General features: G+C 44.8%; 1 protein-coding gene across 1 annotated transcript; it reads left to right on the forward strand.

Annotated features, from left to right (window-relative positions):
* Positions 1-2,904: 2,904 nt before the first annotated feature.
* LOC134492089 (zinc finger and SCAN domain-containing protein 30-like) lies at positions 2,905-15,658 on the forward strand. Its single transcript, XM_063296229.1, has 4 exons — positions 2,905-3,223; positions 4,019-7,810; positions 9,487-9,613; positions 12,502-15,658. Exons 2-4 carry the CDS (start codon positions 7,067-7,069, stop codon positions 13,581-13,583), a joined length of 1,953 nt encoding a protein of 650 aa, XP_063152299.1. The 5' UTR covers positions 2,905-3,223; positions 4,019-7,066; the 3' UTR covers positions 13,584-15,658.
* Positions 15,659-16,389: the final 731 nt, after the last annotated feature.

Below are 16,389 nucleotides of genomic sequence, written 5' to 3' on the forward strand. Positions count from 1 at the left end.
CTCGGCTTCCCTGCGCAGCAACTGCAAAATGCAGCTCCCGGAGTGTCAGAGAAGAAATGCGCCGCCCCGCCCACACACCCACAAATTCCCACGCCCCTCTAGGCGCCCCAGCTCGTTGGCTTTAACCATAGCTGGTCCGTGCCGGGAAGCTCCGCCCGTCTGCCTTCCCACCTTTCCGGCCCGATGGGAGGGGGGCGCTTCCCACGTGATCCAGCGGCGGCCGCCCTGCAGGCGCGAGGGAGGGGGGAGTCCGCAGCCGGCAATGCTGCAGACTCCCTTGCTTGAGCCCTGGCCAGCTTCAGGCAGGCATTCAACAGGAGTAGCGCACCTCTTAAGTTGTAAAACTAGGAAAAGAGAGAGAGATTAAAGTAGCCAAGTTGTGCTCTGGCTGAATTTGAATCAGTCACGTTTTGTCATGTTAATCTACTTGGAGGACTGCTGGTTAAGAAGAGACAGTCTCCCCCAAATCTAATGCTCTCCAGGTGTGTTAAATTATAGTTCCCATCATCCCTGGACAGGAAAGCTGTTGGGCAATCTGGCTGTGACTGCTGGGAGCTGTAGTCCAGCACCTTTGGAGGACACCAACTTTGGAGCTAGTTGTCATAAGCCTTCACGGATGCCACTCATTATAGCAAATGACAGTGTGAGCTTCTGTTTTTGTCCTGTAGGCCACAGCAAATGCAGAGGAAAGGAATAATAAAAGCTGATTCCAAAATCTGCAACTTCTGAATTTCTGAAGCAGTTTCATGACAAGCTCCTCCGAAAGAGAACTGAAAAGCTTAAAGGACAAAAGGCAACATAGGGAAGCAAAAATGGTTTGCAACCATAGGAGTATTGTGAATAATTGGTGTGAACTCAATTAAGCTTTTTTTCCTTTTTCTGATTTCATGTCTGTAATTTCTTTGGCTTACTATTTCTTACCTCTTTTCTGTACTTTGCATAATGTGCATAAACTGATGGGTAATGTAATCTACAGCCCTTGGATTCCATGGTGGCCTCCTGTCCCAGCATTGACCAGGGAGCAGATAAGATCGGCTAGACCTCTCTGTTTATTAAAACCTGCTTTCCTAAAGTCCAAGATACAGGCTCAGCTACAATTAGCTATTACATTTCTTTCTCCTTACACTCACATACAAACATTTCTCTCTCTCTTAATTCCCAGGTTTAAAATGAATTAAGCCTGTGGGCAAAACTCGCAACCCATTTCTACACATTATTATTATTATTATTATTATTATTATTATTATTATTATTATTATATTAAATGTATAGACTGCCCCAATTTGTATGACTATGGGTGGCCTACAGCAGTCAAATCACAAAATACTGTATGTAATCAACAAAGAAAAATAGCAATCAATTAAACTAAAACATCCCACAACGACTCTTTCTAACGATCAATCCCACTAGGTAGACCAAACCAAGAAATCACAGGAAGGCTGAAACTACTTTTATTGAGATTGGCTATACAGTAATAACAGAATCTTGCAAGTCATCGTTCGGTGTCTGCCAGAGTGGCTTCCGAATGTTACCTGTCCATCACAAAAGTTTCTGCCTCTTAATAAAATCAGTTAGTCAGAAAAGGAGCTACTAGACTCCTGATTTTTGGCTACCATAGACTAACACACCTCTCTCCCTACAAAGATTTTCTCAGGAGTCATATTTTGCAGCCACTGAAGCTGCTTGGTCCTTGACAAGCTGTTTTGGAGTTTCTTGATCCTTTTTCTAAAGATCGTTGGCCCTTCCACAAATTTGGGGTTTCCTGCCACCTTCTTCCCCTGTGCAGATTGTGCTGTTTAAGCTAAATGGAGAGAATCCAGATCACTCAGCGAACCTTGCATTGACGGAGGCAGAGTATTCATTTGGACAAGTGGATTTTACAGAAATGAATTAATGAATGAATGGGTTTTTTTTTTACAAAGATGACGTTGGGGGCAGAGTCACTTGTGGAGATGGGCGACTATAGAAATCAAATAAACAAACAAACAAACAAACAAACCAGTGGTTAGCCTTCTACAACTTGTGTCTTTAGTGTGTCATGTTAGATTAACCTCATGTTAATCTGGAAGGTATGGGAAGGATTATATCTTGTGCAAGGGAGGGGACATTTGGTACTTTTCCGGACAAAGCTAAACATTGGTCCACCGAAGGGTTAAAAGTGCAGTGTGTGGCTTCCTAGAGAGGCACTGGAGTGTGTGTGCGCGCGTGTGTAAGCATGGAAAGAGAGCATGAGCAGTGTACAGTCCCCCCACCCGCCCGGCCATTGCCTCCAAACTCCTCCTCTTCCTTACACTCTGGATTTTGAATGTTTCAACTTAAGAGCTTTGGTTTCTTCTTGCAATCAGTGAGTTTCAAAGGCTCCTTTCTTTGTTGGATGGGACTGGAGGACGGAAAAAAAGGAGAAGAAACATTTGGGGGTGGGAAGTGTGGGGAGGAGTTCAAGGTTGGAGAGGGCAGGTTGCATGCGGGCGGACGTGCTGTATTTATTGCGCAGTGGTTTCCTTTTCTGCACAGTTCCAGACAGGGAAGGTGTTTATCCAGGTCGATCCTTGTTTTGCAAAACAAAAGCAAAGTGGGGAAGAAACGTTAGAAACTGCGTTTAAAAAAATGTTTGGAAAGAACTTCCAAGCGGGATTGCTGTACTAACCCATCATAGCAGGAACGAGCCAGAATGCCCATCGTTCTGTCATTCTGCTTCACCCCCAGATTGGACTGTAGGAACACGCTCTACGTGGGGCTGCCCTTGAAGAGTGTCCGGAAACTTCAGCTGGTACAGAAGGCAGCGGCGCAGGCGGTTATGTCTGTTTCTAGAAAAGCACATAGCACATCTCTGCTTCGCGAGCCGCACTGGCTGCCACTCTGCTTCCGGGTCCAATGCCAGGTGCCGGTTTTGACCTTCAGAGCCCTCCATGGCTCGGGCCGGGATAGCTGCGGGACCGCCTCTCCCCGCTCACATCAGCCCGTCCCATTGGATCAGGCAGGGGAGGCCTGCTGCGGGCCCATCCGCCGCGGGCTGGCGTTTGGTGGGTCCCCGGAGGCGGGCGTTCTCTGCCGGGGCTCCCCCCCCGTGGAACATCCTCCCCCGTGAAATTGGGCCCGCCCCTTCCCTGCTGTCGTTGGGGAAGCCCTTCAAGGCCCGGCTGTGTCTCAGTCAGGCCTGGGGGATCACTGGGAACGACCAGTTCCCCTTGAATATGGCTGACGTTCGTGCTCTCCCGGCAGGGTTGGTATATTTTAAAATTTTGAGATAACATTCTTAAAATTTATTTATTTATTTATGTATTTATTTACTTTCTGTCCCGCCAGTATTATTTTTATAAATACCTCAAGGCGGGGAACACACCTGCTAATCCTTCCTCCTCCTATTTTCCCCACAACAACAACCCTGTGAGGTGGGTTGGCCCAAGGTCACCCAGCCGGCTTTCAGGCCTGAGGTGGGACTGGAACTCACCGCCTCCTGGTTGCTAGCCCATTGCCTTCGCCACTAGACCAAACTGGCTCTCTTAATAATCATTTTATCTTTTTATAACGATTGTTTTTATTTATTCACTGTTTTTATCTCGTTGAACGTCGCCCAGAGTCGCCTTGTTGTGAAGTGGGCAGCCATATAAATGTGAGCGATAAATAAATAAAATAAAATTCCCAGGATCTATCTGCAGAAATCTAGAAAAGTCCTTCCTTCCTCCCTCCCCCTGGGCAGGAAGTTGAACTAGATGATTCCACAACTATAATCTTGTGAGGTAGGTTGGTTTGAGAGAGTGACTGTTTTTGCACCACATAAACTATGGTTAACAAACTGATAAAATAGACAAACTGCATTTAGGGCCTTCTTCCCTCCCTCCCTCCCTTCCTTCCTATTTATGATTTGGTGCAAACACAGGCAGTGACTGGCCCATAGTCCCACTGGCCTACCAGGATGAGGGGCAGCCTTGAACCTAAGTCTCTGTGCTCTTCATTAACAACTTTCCTTCCCAGATTTCCCCAAAACTTCCTCCATCTTTTTCTTTCTTTCCACCAGAAAAAGGAGAAAAAGATGAAATGGTGACAATAGGAGGGAGAAGTCTTTGACCTTCCAGATGTGGTGTTCCAACTCCCATCAGCTCCAACCACTTGGCTGCCATCCAGGAATGATGGAATTGATTCTTCAGAGAACATGCTATGGGCACCCAGTTTCCCCACTGCTGAGTTAAACCAGTCTTTCTCAACCTCGGCAACTTGAAGATGTGTGGACTTCAGCTCCCAGAATTCCCCAGCCAGCCACTGAAGTCCACACATCTTAAACGTGCTGAGGTTGAGAAAGACTGAGCTAGAGGAAGCAATAAGCTTTGATTTGCTCAATTGTGATTTATCAAACAAACCATCTTCATCTGGGTTCGTGCAACACTCTAATCCCAAACTGAAGGAATAACGTATGATTTAGCACAGTGTATAACCCGATTACTGTTTTTTGAATGGGAGAACTTGGAATGTTAATAGGTTTACTGTAGGATAGATCTAGTCTTTCTGTATCCCAGATCAGTTTCCATCAATTATAACTATGGATGTGCAGTACTTTGGATCCAAAAACCTATCCCTTTGGCGTACAGACTGAATATCATCATCATCATCACCTATTTATTTATTTTTATTTATTTATCAAATCTGTCACTGCCCATCTCCTCCGAACGGAGGGACTCTGGGCAGTTTACAACATAAAACAATAACTATATAATAAAATTCCAATATAAATATAGACTAAAACCATTTTAAAAACTACCAAATATAATAAAATCCCTATGGCTGTGGTCTCATTCAGTCATTGTGTAGGAGGGGCGCTTCAAGGCACTAGCCAACCCCAAGTATGACTATTCTCCTCTCTGCCCCAAGCCCGAAGGCAGAGTCAGGCCTTCAACTTCCTCCGGAAGGCTAGGAGCAATGGGGCTAATCTCACCTCCGGGGGCAGGATGTTCCAAAGGGCAGGCGCTACTGCTGAGTAGGCCCGCCTCCTGGACCCCGCCAGATGGAATTCTCTTGCAGACGGGGTCCGCAGCATGCCCTCTCTGCGTGACTGGGTGGGACGGGCTGATGAAGCGGGGAAGAGGCGGTCCCTCGGGTAATCCGGCCCCATGCCATGTAGGGCTTTAAAGGTGATAACCAACACCTTGAATTGGACCTGGAAGCAATCTGTAATTTAATGAGCACCATAGGCTTAAAACAAGGCAACCCCGTCTGCAGATTGGGTTGGACCTCAACGTCATCAGCAACGGAGTCAGTATAGTGAAGGCTGGAGAGGCAGACTCCTTGGAGCCTCCCTTCCTGGGCTGCAAGCATCCAGAAGACCACTAGACAGCAGGAAAATCTGCTTCTTTTTGCTGCCGCACTTAGCCCTAATCCAGATTTTTGCAGGCCAAACTTGGTCACCCTAGCATGGTATCTCAGTAGGATCCCCAGCAGAAGAGCAGTGTGGAAGGAAACTTTCATATCTGCCTCAGTTGGTGTTCCAGACTCAGCTGTTGCCTTAGGACAGTGTTTCTCAAACTTGGCAACTTTAAGTTGGCAACTTAAAGTTGCCAAGTTTGAGAAACACTGCCTTAGGAGCATTGCACATGGAGCCCCATGGTGGCTGCTGGGTGTTTTCCAGATCTGGGCTGCAATAATTGTGACTGTCAGTAGGAGGCAACAAAGAGGAGCAGGAAATGCTGCTCATTTCTGCCATCTCGTGGCCATTTGTTTGTTTGCAGGCCAGATAGGGTAGGCCAGAAAGAGCAAGATTTTCAAGTAGCTGAATAGGAAGGGGAGAGCAAGACCAGCCTGAATCTGAGGGTCAAGATGAGGGAGGAAGGGACACTCAGGGTGACTGAAGAACAAGAGGGAGAGACTTGGGGGGCTCTGGCCCACTGCTCTGGTGCCAGCTGCAGGGAAGAAGTGACCGTGTGGTCTCCTTCAGTTGCCACCACCTGGTGGGGAGGTTGAATGCCTGGGGGGACTTCATCTGAGAAGTTTGCTTTGGGGCTCAGAGGGCTGCTAGAGATAAGGACAGGTGGTATCATTTTCTGAAGTGCCACTTGCATATACAGGTAGTCTTCACTTAATGTCAGTTCGTTTAGTGACGGTTCGGACTCACGACATTGCTGAAAATCCAACTTGCGACCAGTCCTTGCACTTATGACCATTGCGGTGTCCCCACGGTCACGTAATCAAAATTCAGACGCTTGGCAACTGGTTCACATTGATGACGGTTGCAGTGTCCCACCATCACATGATCACCATTTTTGACCTTCCCAGCCAGCTTCCAGCAAGCAAAATCAGTGGGGAACCCCCACATGATTCACTTAATGACCACTGCAACAAAGGTTGTAAAATCAGGTTGGATTTGCTTAATGACCGCTTTGCTTAGCAACTGAAATTCTGGTCCCAGTTGTGGTTGTTAAGTGAGGACTACCTGTATAAACCTTGATCGTCCATATCCTGCCTTAATTCCCTTGAATTGTCTTAAGAAAAGCCAGACCAGAATACAAAGGGGAGCAGCTGGGGTGGGGACTGATTTTCTCCTCCCTAGGCTTTGGGGAGAGCTTTTAGGATCTCCTGTAGTTCCTCTCTCCTATTTTGTGGGTTTTCTGCCTTCACATGGCAAACTCTGTACTACCAATTTTCAGGAGCTGAGGTCAAAGAGAGACAGTCCAGGAGCTGCTAAATGTATTTGGTGGCCACAAGTAACCCTGGGCTTTGTGTGGTCCACCCCCACAGAAGAGGCTGTGTGGAGTTGGACCAGGAGTGGCTGTGGGGAGACCCAGGTCCAATCCCCCTTCAGCCATAAAGCTCCCTGGGGACTCAGGGCCAGTCCCTTCCTCTCCACCCCACAGCCAGGGCAAGGTTGTGGTGAACATGCTGATGTAGGAGTGGGGAGATTCTCAGCCCAACCCAAGAGGGTTGTTGTGTGGAAAACTGGTAGGAGGGAGCCTGGAGCTTTGGAATGAAAGATGGGATACAAATCTACTAAATGACAATTGATTGGTGGGATCCTGTGGGATCTAATTGCTTCTTTTGGCAAGTGACGACAATGTCATTGATAATTGTCCATTGAGGAATGACATCTGATTACTGCGGAATCTCATTTCTTCCTTTGCTGCCCAGGGATACCCCAAGGATGAAAACCGAAAGGGAGGTTGCCGCCAGTCCCACTGCCGACTCTGAGGGGGGCCTCCAGCTTGTGGTGGCTGGGACGGTGGGAGAGGGCTTGCCTCGAGCGATGCCACAGCAGATTAAACTGGAGCCAGAAGAAGGACAGTTGGCATCCTGGGAAGCCCAGTGGCAGGATTTCCTAAAGGTAGCGGAGTCCTCTTGCTCCATGTGGGGAAACACCCCACAGCTGGGGGCCAAGGACTCCTTCGTGGTCCCAGAGAGCCACCAGGATCCCAGTGGAAGAAGGATAGCGGCGGTCCCACCAGCCTTTAAGCAGGATGAGCAAACAAGTTCCAGCAGCCTGAAACGCGGAGATCTAAGAGCTGATCCTGGGGGCAGTCCCAGCCATGAGACGCTGGACGAGGAAGCCCATCGCCAACATTTCAGGGGGTTCTGCTACCAACCATCCGAAGGTCCCAGGACAGCTTGCAAGAGGCTCAGGAAATTCTGCTGGGGGTGGCTGCAACCAGAGAGACGCACCAAAGACCAGATCCTGGAACTGGTGATCCTGGAGCAGTTCCTGGAGATCCTGCCTCTGGAGATCCAGAGAAGGATCAGGGAATATGGACCAGAGACATGCTCGCTGGCAGTAGCTCTGGCAGAGGATTTCTTGCTGAGGCAGCAGGAGGCAGAGCAACGGGAAGGGCAGGTGAGAATATTTAGTGCATCCTTATCTTAAGGAGCCTGTTTTTGAATGGATAGATGTTGCAGTTTGCCTGTGGAATAATTCCAGGTTCAATTCCTCCAGTGTCTCAAAGGACAACCATGGTAAGCCCCAAACTTCAATGACACCACTGCCCAAGCTCCTGCTTTTCATGCCCACATATCAATACCACTGCAGGGCGGAGCTTCCTTAGTGATGTCACTGCCCACATCCAAACATCTTGTTCCTCGCTTGCTGGCAAAAAACAGGCCAGCCCACCCAGTTGACTTGTTTTCTGCTGGTGATTAAAAGTCGTGCTTCAGGTACTGCTTGCTGGCAAAAAACAGGCCTGGTCTGCTCTCAGCCAGTAACTAGCAGAGAGCAGACCAGGCCTGTTTTTTGCCAGCAAGGAATAATTGATGGATAATTTTTAAATTTTATGTTTTGCCCCCTGTGCACAGATTTTTGAAACATTTTCTGGGAATCAAGTTTTGTCATTTGACTTCAGTGGCTATACTGTAATGTGAATGCCCGCAAGCTGTTGCCAGTCAGAGTAGATGGGAAGGAGGTAGAGAAATCGTATCAATTTGTATTTCGGTGCCTGCTTACCTAACTCGCATTTTCCAAACCAGTGCAATGCAAACAGAGGCAGATATTTGTATTGTTCTGAATTGTTCAGCTCAGTCTGTCCATCATTAAGCAAATCAAGAAACCCAGAGATAAATCATGGGTGTAATGTTAGGAGAAATTCCTTGCAACATGTTCAGTTGTATTTGAGCAAACTTCATACAAAAATGCATGGAACAGGAGAAACGCTTGCCAGGTTCCCTGCAGGCTTTTGAAAATGCAAACTGCTAAAATAATTGTATTGAGCAAACATAAGGACTGGGAAAATAAGAATTAGAAAGAAGCTGGCATGGAATGCTTTGACTGTTCCTTGGCTAGAATGGACACAGCTAAATGATTCCTTTAATTCAAAGGCTAGGTCTTCCACGTCCAAAATCTCACCTGCTTTGCCTGTCGGAGATGAGTCCCTCCTTGCCCAATTAAGCCAGGGCTAGAATTTGTCTTAAGCTGAGGGCTCCATTATTAAGGGGATGAGAAAGAGATTATTAGCAGAACTAGTGACAGATGAATTTAAAACCAAAGTGGGAAAGGAATCCTGCCAAATTCTCTTGGCTAGGTTTTCTTTGTTTTCAACTCCCTCTTGCCTCTCTGCTCTTTCTCCTCTTCTTCTGAAAATTTGTGGGCACATCCCTTCCATTTGCACAACTCAACCATTTCCCCATTCTGTGAACCTACCAGCTCTGTGAGCTTCAACTCCCAGAATTCCCAGCCAGCATGGCCATTGCTGAGAATTCTGGGTGTTAAAGTTGACACATCAAGCTTAGGAATGGCCATCATAAACAATCCCCTCTGATCAAAATGTGATTTATCACCCCTCTGAGAAGTCTGTATTTGAATTTTAGCAGTAATTTTTCCTGTTAGAGCAGTTGACCATACTTCAGCGTACCAATTATTCAAGGATAGGTTGTCTAGAAATTTCCACTTTTGAGCAATTCTTAATTTTGCAGGTAAGAATACAATAAACTCCTTTAGTTTTGAGTTATCTCCCTCAAAAAGTGTAATCATCCCAACTCTAAAATTCTAATATTCTATTAATATCTTTTTTGTTATTTTAGGTCTCAAGTCCAGTTCATGAACAGGCTGGAGATTTCTCTGGATCCGGACAGCCTTCACTGGGGACCAGAGAGAGGCCTCTCGGTAAAGAGATCAAGCTGGAGAGAAATAAAGATGTTTCCTTATTAGGTTAGGATTTTCTGTTTCTTCCCTAACAGCTGATCACAGATCCTTAGTTCTGGATCCTGTGTTAATAAGAATACCCAATTCTTTTTTAGGATCCTTTTTAGAATGGTGACGCTTGGATTGAACAAGTATTCTGTTTAGTTGTTCTTGATTCTTGACTTCCAATTCCTCGATTGTTTGAAAATGACAAACCAGAACATGTTTGCCTCTCCAGTTAACTATGATTGGGCAAAAGGGATGTACGTTCCATTTTCTTTTTAATTTTGTTTTTAAATCTCTGTAGGCTGCAGAGAGCGTGGCAGATGATGCCACCAAGGGATGTGGCCACATGTTTTGGGTTTACCCACTGTTTATGTTTGCACATGTGTTTAGTTTGTTTATTTATTAGATTTATATCCTGCCTTTATATTGTACAGCTCAGGGCAGGTATATGATGCTTTCACCTGCAGATTTGCAGTATTTTAAGATTCTTTTTTTTTTGCCATTTTTGTTGTTAAAACCCCCTTTTCAGATCTGCAGTAAGGATGCTCTGAGAATGAGAACAGTGGGGCTAGTGAGTAGCAAGGATGATGTTTTTTGCTTTGTTTGAATGCCTTCACTGCAGGAGGACTTAAGCAGAGAAATCAAGCAGTCTGTCACATAATTCTGGCCTATCTTTCTGGTTATTTTTAATATCTATATTAAAAGTATGATATGCTAGGAAGAAGAAATCTTCCTAGCCTTGGTCCATGGAGTGAAAAAAGCCTTCCAATTCACTCTAAAGCAAACATGAACATTTCTGCAGAGTAAAATGCATCAAAAATTTGTTACAACCAGTTTGTTAGATCCAACCAGGATGGATCCGGTTATAGAAAAGGAAGGAAGTTACAGAACAGTCATGAAGGAAAGTAAGCATTTATACGAATGCCCTATGTTTTATCAAACTGACCAAGGTACTTATTTTTCAAATCAAAAATCCAGTAGTTTGGATTGTCCTATTAATGCTTGTGAGACAGTCCACCCCGCCCTTCTTTTCCTTTTATTTTTGAGACTGGCTGATTGAAGTGTTTCTCTTCATCTGTTCAGTCACATTTGATTTTCAGCAACTTTATAGATTAGCTAAGGCTGTCCTGTTCTGATTATGTTATCAGTCCAAATTCCTTAGGAAAATTCAATTAAATCACTTAGAAAATAAAGCCGACCAAGAACATCCTGGATAGATACCATCAAGCACAATACCGGTTTAAACCTGGAAACATTAAACAAAGTTGTGAAACATGGGAAAGAATGGAGAGAGAGAATGTATCAAGTCTCTGAAACTCTTTGATAATAATGTGCCAAAAAAAACCAGTGTTCAGGAGTTCTCCAGAATGTTCTTTTCCAAATCAGTGAGTTTACACACCTGTATCTAGAAATTTTAATGCCCTTGTAAACCTCCTTACATCCCAGCAGTTGACAGTACGTTGATAACCTTGTTTTGGCTTGGAAGCTAAGCAGGGTCAGATTTGGTTAGTATTTGGATGGTAAAACTCCAGGGAACACAAAGATTGTTGCTTAGAGTTGGAAGTTAAAAAAAAACACACCATTCCTAAAGGACACAACACCGAACTACTTCTATACAGTATTGTTGCAAAGTCTATTCGGATATAGTTTTGAAGTCAGCAGGAGTAAAGTTTGACTTGAAGGACATTGTATTTTTAAATATCCCCCACACACACAAACACGCACAAGCTAAACGACGTCCTAAGCTGATATGAAATGCAGAGATTTAAAATCATTTTAGAAGGATTGGAGATTTTTAAAAAAGTGTTTGCCTGTGTCTTCATTAGAGGCAGCAAGCAAATCTCTCTGAAAGAAACATTTCATAACCTTTGACCCAGGGCATCCATGGAAGGGGTCGAAAAAGTCAAGATGGCAGGCATGGCTGTACAATCAAAGCCCTGTCCCTTTTTGACATGCAGTGTTCAATCATGTTATTGCCGCCATCTTGACTTTTATCACCCGCCCTTGGCAGATTTCCCTAGTCCGTCTCTGAAAAAGTTATAGGCACGTGAAGACACTCTCCACATCTCAGATTTCAGGAATGTTCAAAAAAGAAGCTCATCTGATGATTTCAGAGCCCGCAGGAGACATGACAATGAGTGCAAGGATTCAGTTACCAAGGACCCAATTTTTGATCCCGAGCTCCTGATTTATGCCATTTCAGATACTGAGCTTCTGATTCATGCAGGACTTTAGGTACCAGTTCCTGTTTTATGTAGGCTACTCAATTCAGCTCCAGATGACAACTTTAAGCAACCTTATACTTATCATCATTAACATTTTAGAAATCATAATAATATCAACATACAGGTAGTCCTCGCTGAATGACCACAATTGGGACCAAAAGTTCAGTTGCTAAGCGAAGTGGTCATTAAGTGAATCTAACCAGATTTTATGACCTTTTTGCAGCAGTTGTTAAGCGAGTCTTCACAGGCATAAAGCGAACCATGTGGTCATTAAGTGTATCATATGATTCCCCACTGATTTTGCTTTCCAGAAGCTACCAAGAAGGTTGAAAATGGCAATCACATGATCATAGGACACTGCAATGGTTATAAATGTGAACAGGTTGCCAAATTGTGGTCATGTGACTGGGAATGCTGTGATGGTTGTAAGTGTGAGGACCAGCCATGAGTCCGTTTTTCCAGCACCATCATAGAACCATCCCTAAACAAATGGTTGTTAAGTGAGGACTACCTGTAAACCCTTTTATCTTTAAAGGATTAAGTTAGCTAAACCATCAAGTGTTAATCATCTTTACTCAATGCTATACATACCACTGTACCCAAATAATGTTTCGTACTACTTGTGTTTTATAATAATACAATAAAACAGTATTTTAAAATGGTACATTTCCTATTCTATTCTAGGAAGTGACCAAGAGATATATCACCATGTCGAGGAACACCAGAAAGTGACTGTTGGCACATCAGAGATAAAAGGTGGAGTTTTTGACTGTCGAGTGGAAAATGAAACGCAGGCGTGTAAGAAGAAACCTATTGATGAGCAGGATGGGGTCAACCTTTGGAGATTTTCAGCCCCCACAAGACTGCACAAAGAAGGGGGAAGGAACACATGTCTCCTTTGTGGGAAAGGGTTCACCCGAAAATCCAGCTTGAATAGGCATCTTATTATTCATACTGGGGAGAAGCCCTACAAATGTTCTCACTGTGGGAAAAGCTTTAATCGGAAGACAAATCTTCTTTCCCATGAGATGGTCCACGCCAGGGAGAAGTCGTACCAATGTTCGGACTGCGGGAAGAGCTTCAAACCGAAGTGGGGTGTCACCGCCTACCAGAGAGACCACACTGGAGAGAAGGTGTACAGGTGTGCTCCTTGCAAGAAGAGCTTCAGGCAAAGGAGAAGCAGACTGTTGAACGAGCAGAGGAAGGAGGGACCCCCAGGACAATTGAAAGGGGAGTGGAAAGGAGGGGTCTTTGGTCCTCCAGCGGAACAGGAGAAGCAGGTGGAAGATGAGGTCACAGAAGGGGAAAATATAGCCGGGATAGATCCGTATGGGGACCTCGGTCAACTTAACAGCTCTCCAAAGGTGTATAAGGGAAAGCAGAGGAGCCCCTGCCCAATCTGTGGGAAGGTCTTTGCCACACAATCGAGTGTGAACCGACACCAGAGAATCCACACGGGAGAGAAGCCGTATCAGTGCTCCGACTGTGGGAAAAGCTTTAATCAGAAGACGACCCTCCTCACCCACACCGCCATCCACACCCAGCAGAAGCCGTATCAGTGTTCCGAGTGTGGGAAACACTTCCGGCATTCCTCGGGCTTGCTGGTGCACCAGAGGATGCACACGGGAGAGAAGCCCTACAAATGTGCCATCTGCCGGAAGAACTTCAGCCAACGTGCACACGTGATCAAACACTTCGTGAGAAAGCATGCGCGAGAGAAACCGCCAGCTTTCCTTTCTCAGCCCCCCAGTAATGGTGGCAGCTAAAATAGAACAGCACACTCCGGCTTTAGCTAGGAAATGGTTTCTCCTCTGGTGTCCTCACAACTTTGTTTCCTTGTAGTTCACTCAGCACTTAAACCAGGAATGCGCAACCTGCAGCCTTGAGTCACAAGGGGTGGGATGCCATTTTGCGGAGGGATCTCTCAACAAGCACAAATTAAGATCTAACGTAGGCTTGCCAGTGCTTTAAAACAACTCCTCCCCAAATTCAGTGGGAGGGGAAAACAGCCCTGTCTGTTTGGGCCACCGATTCTGCTGAAGGTGAAGATGAAAAGGTGAAGCTGGTTTTCAGCCACCTCAGCAAAATTGCTCAGCCCTGCAAAACAGCTGCTGATGTCAAGCTTCCCAAAGGCAGGGAAACTACATCTTAATTGTACAGGTAGTCCTCGCTTACCGACTGCCTCATTCAGGGACCATTCAAAGTTACAACAGTCCTGGAAAAATAACTTTACAACCAATGTCCGCATTTATGACTTTTGCAGCGTCCCTCAGTCACATGATTGCTCTTATAGTCAGTACACGTCCTGCACCTGACCTGTTGTTTTTCTTTTTCCCCCACTGCAGAGCAGATTGGAAAGGATTACAAGAGAGTAAGGCAGGCACACAATGGGGAATACGCCAGGCTGTTTGCGTAGTATGCTTAGGGCTGCCGAAGCCAACGCATTCCTTTTGCTGTGGATTCCCCATTGTGTGCCTGCCTTACTCTCTTGTAATCCCTTCCTCTCCAATGAACGTAAATACACATGTGAATTTCCTTCTTGCTAATTATCCCAGTGCCAGGGTAAGCATTCCAAAGGGTGGGGGAATGGGGAAAAGAGACGGCCAGTCATGGTCACATGATTTCCCACTTAGCAACCGCTTCACAATGACGGCGGTTGTGGTCACTAAACGAGGACTACCTGTATTCCAGAATATGGTAGCCATATAAAAGACTTGGCAAGTTTTTGTGTTAATGGTAACGATTGGAATGTATAACTGGTGGTAGCTAAACCCTTGGGGTTCTCTTGCACTGTAGCTCTCTCGGAAGACAATACTTGGTTTTTATCCTATCTCTAACCTTCATAGTGTCCATGCAGACACATCTATAGTGTATGTGTAGAGGGGGAAATGGTGGAAACACGTTGTACCATTGTGGCCTAAGCTCCACCCCTTTTGTACATGTGCCAGGACATAGGCAGATAAGAAAGGGACAGAGCTTGTGCTGCAATGGTGCAACACTGCTTTCATCGTTTTGATAGACGCATTGGATCCTGCAGATGCTTCTGTGTTGACGTATAACACTTTCTAATACTTTTTTTAAATTTAAATTTTCATTTGAATTTCAAAAATTCACATAGCGCTGGTACAATTTTAACACGTCCATAGTGTTGGATGCAAATTGTTTCCCAGATGCTTATCCCTTACGTAAACAACTGCATTGCACCATTCCTTCTGTAGCAGTGTTTCTCAATCTTGGCAACTTTAAGGTGTGTGGACTTCAACTCCCAGAATTCCCCAGCCAGCCATGCTGGATAGGGAATTCTGGGAGTTGGAGTCCATACATCTTAGTTGCCGAGGTTGAGAGACACTGTTCTAAAACAACAATTTACTATTTTGGCTTGTCATACAATGGATTTTATCAGAGACTTTTTCAGGTAAAGCTATAGATATTACCATGCCATCTATCCTCTGAAATATTACCCAGACATTCCCATTGTTTAGCAATGACTGATTTGGTTGCTATAAGTAAAAACTCAATAACTTTTTTACTTGGCAATTTCTTACTCTAGCCATCAAATATGTATAGCGAACTTAACTTTGGAAAGAAGTGAAATCTTTTGTTTAGTTATGTTTACTTAATTATCATTGATGTAAACTAATGCTTGTTTACATTCTCTGCATTCCTGCTTTCCTGCTGAGAGGCTGGAATCTTTCAGCCCTTTACTACACCCTCCCAGCAAATAGTTTTGACTTGGTTCACTGTTGCAAGTGATGGGCGCCAGCCTTGCCAATGGAGAGGGAAGACGGAGATTAGTTACCCCTCATAGAAGCTGATTCAAATAAACCTAATAAGAACAATGGATCATGTCTGAGAGGAAGCATTCCATTATGTAGTATGTCCAGTATGGGAATTACTGGAAGAAAAAGAGGAAAGCTTTCTCTAAAATTCTCACTTGCTTCAAAAATAAGATGATTGTGATGGCATTCTTTTCTATGCAAAGAAATATTAATTGGCATTCAGAGGGAAGTGGAGAAATAATACATGTATCTGGACTTATGCAGAAGAGTAAAAACTTGCCATTTAAGATCAGATTGGATTTTCAGGGAATGCTACTCCCAGGCTCAAGAACATTCTGCTCAGAAGGGATAAGGCACCCACAACATTTTACAGCACATAGGTGGATCCCTTTTTCTTAAATTAAGAAAAAAATCAACATCTTGGAATCTGTGTCTTCTCTTCAAAGACCACACGAGATCTTGGAGAGACAAGAGAGCTCAAATTTCATGAGAAATCTTCAAGATCTTGGTTTTTAGAATTTCATTGTTTTACACACACACACACACACACACACAACTACTGAAACTCTTGTGTCTGTTCGATACTTGCAGCCTTGAACTGGGCAAAACGGTGCATTGTAGGCCAACAATTTTTGAACCAAGGTACTCAAATGGGCTCACTTACAGAATGTGTCCAAAACCTGGGGCCCAGGACTCCTATGGAATAGAAATTTGGCAAAACTTATAAAACATTTTATGACATAAAAACGATCATAAAACATTTTATAATACAAAATGTCATAGAACGTTTTCT

Source organism: Candoia aspera, chromosome 2 (genome assembly GCF_035149785.1).
Source record: "Candoia aspera isolate rCanAsp1 chromosome 2, rCanAsp1.hap2, whole genome shotgun sequence".
NCBI classification, from domain to species: Eukaryota; Metazoa; Chordata; class Lepidosauria; order Squamata; family Boidae; genus Candoia; species Candoia aspera.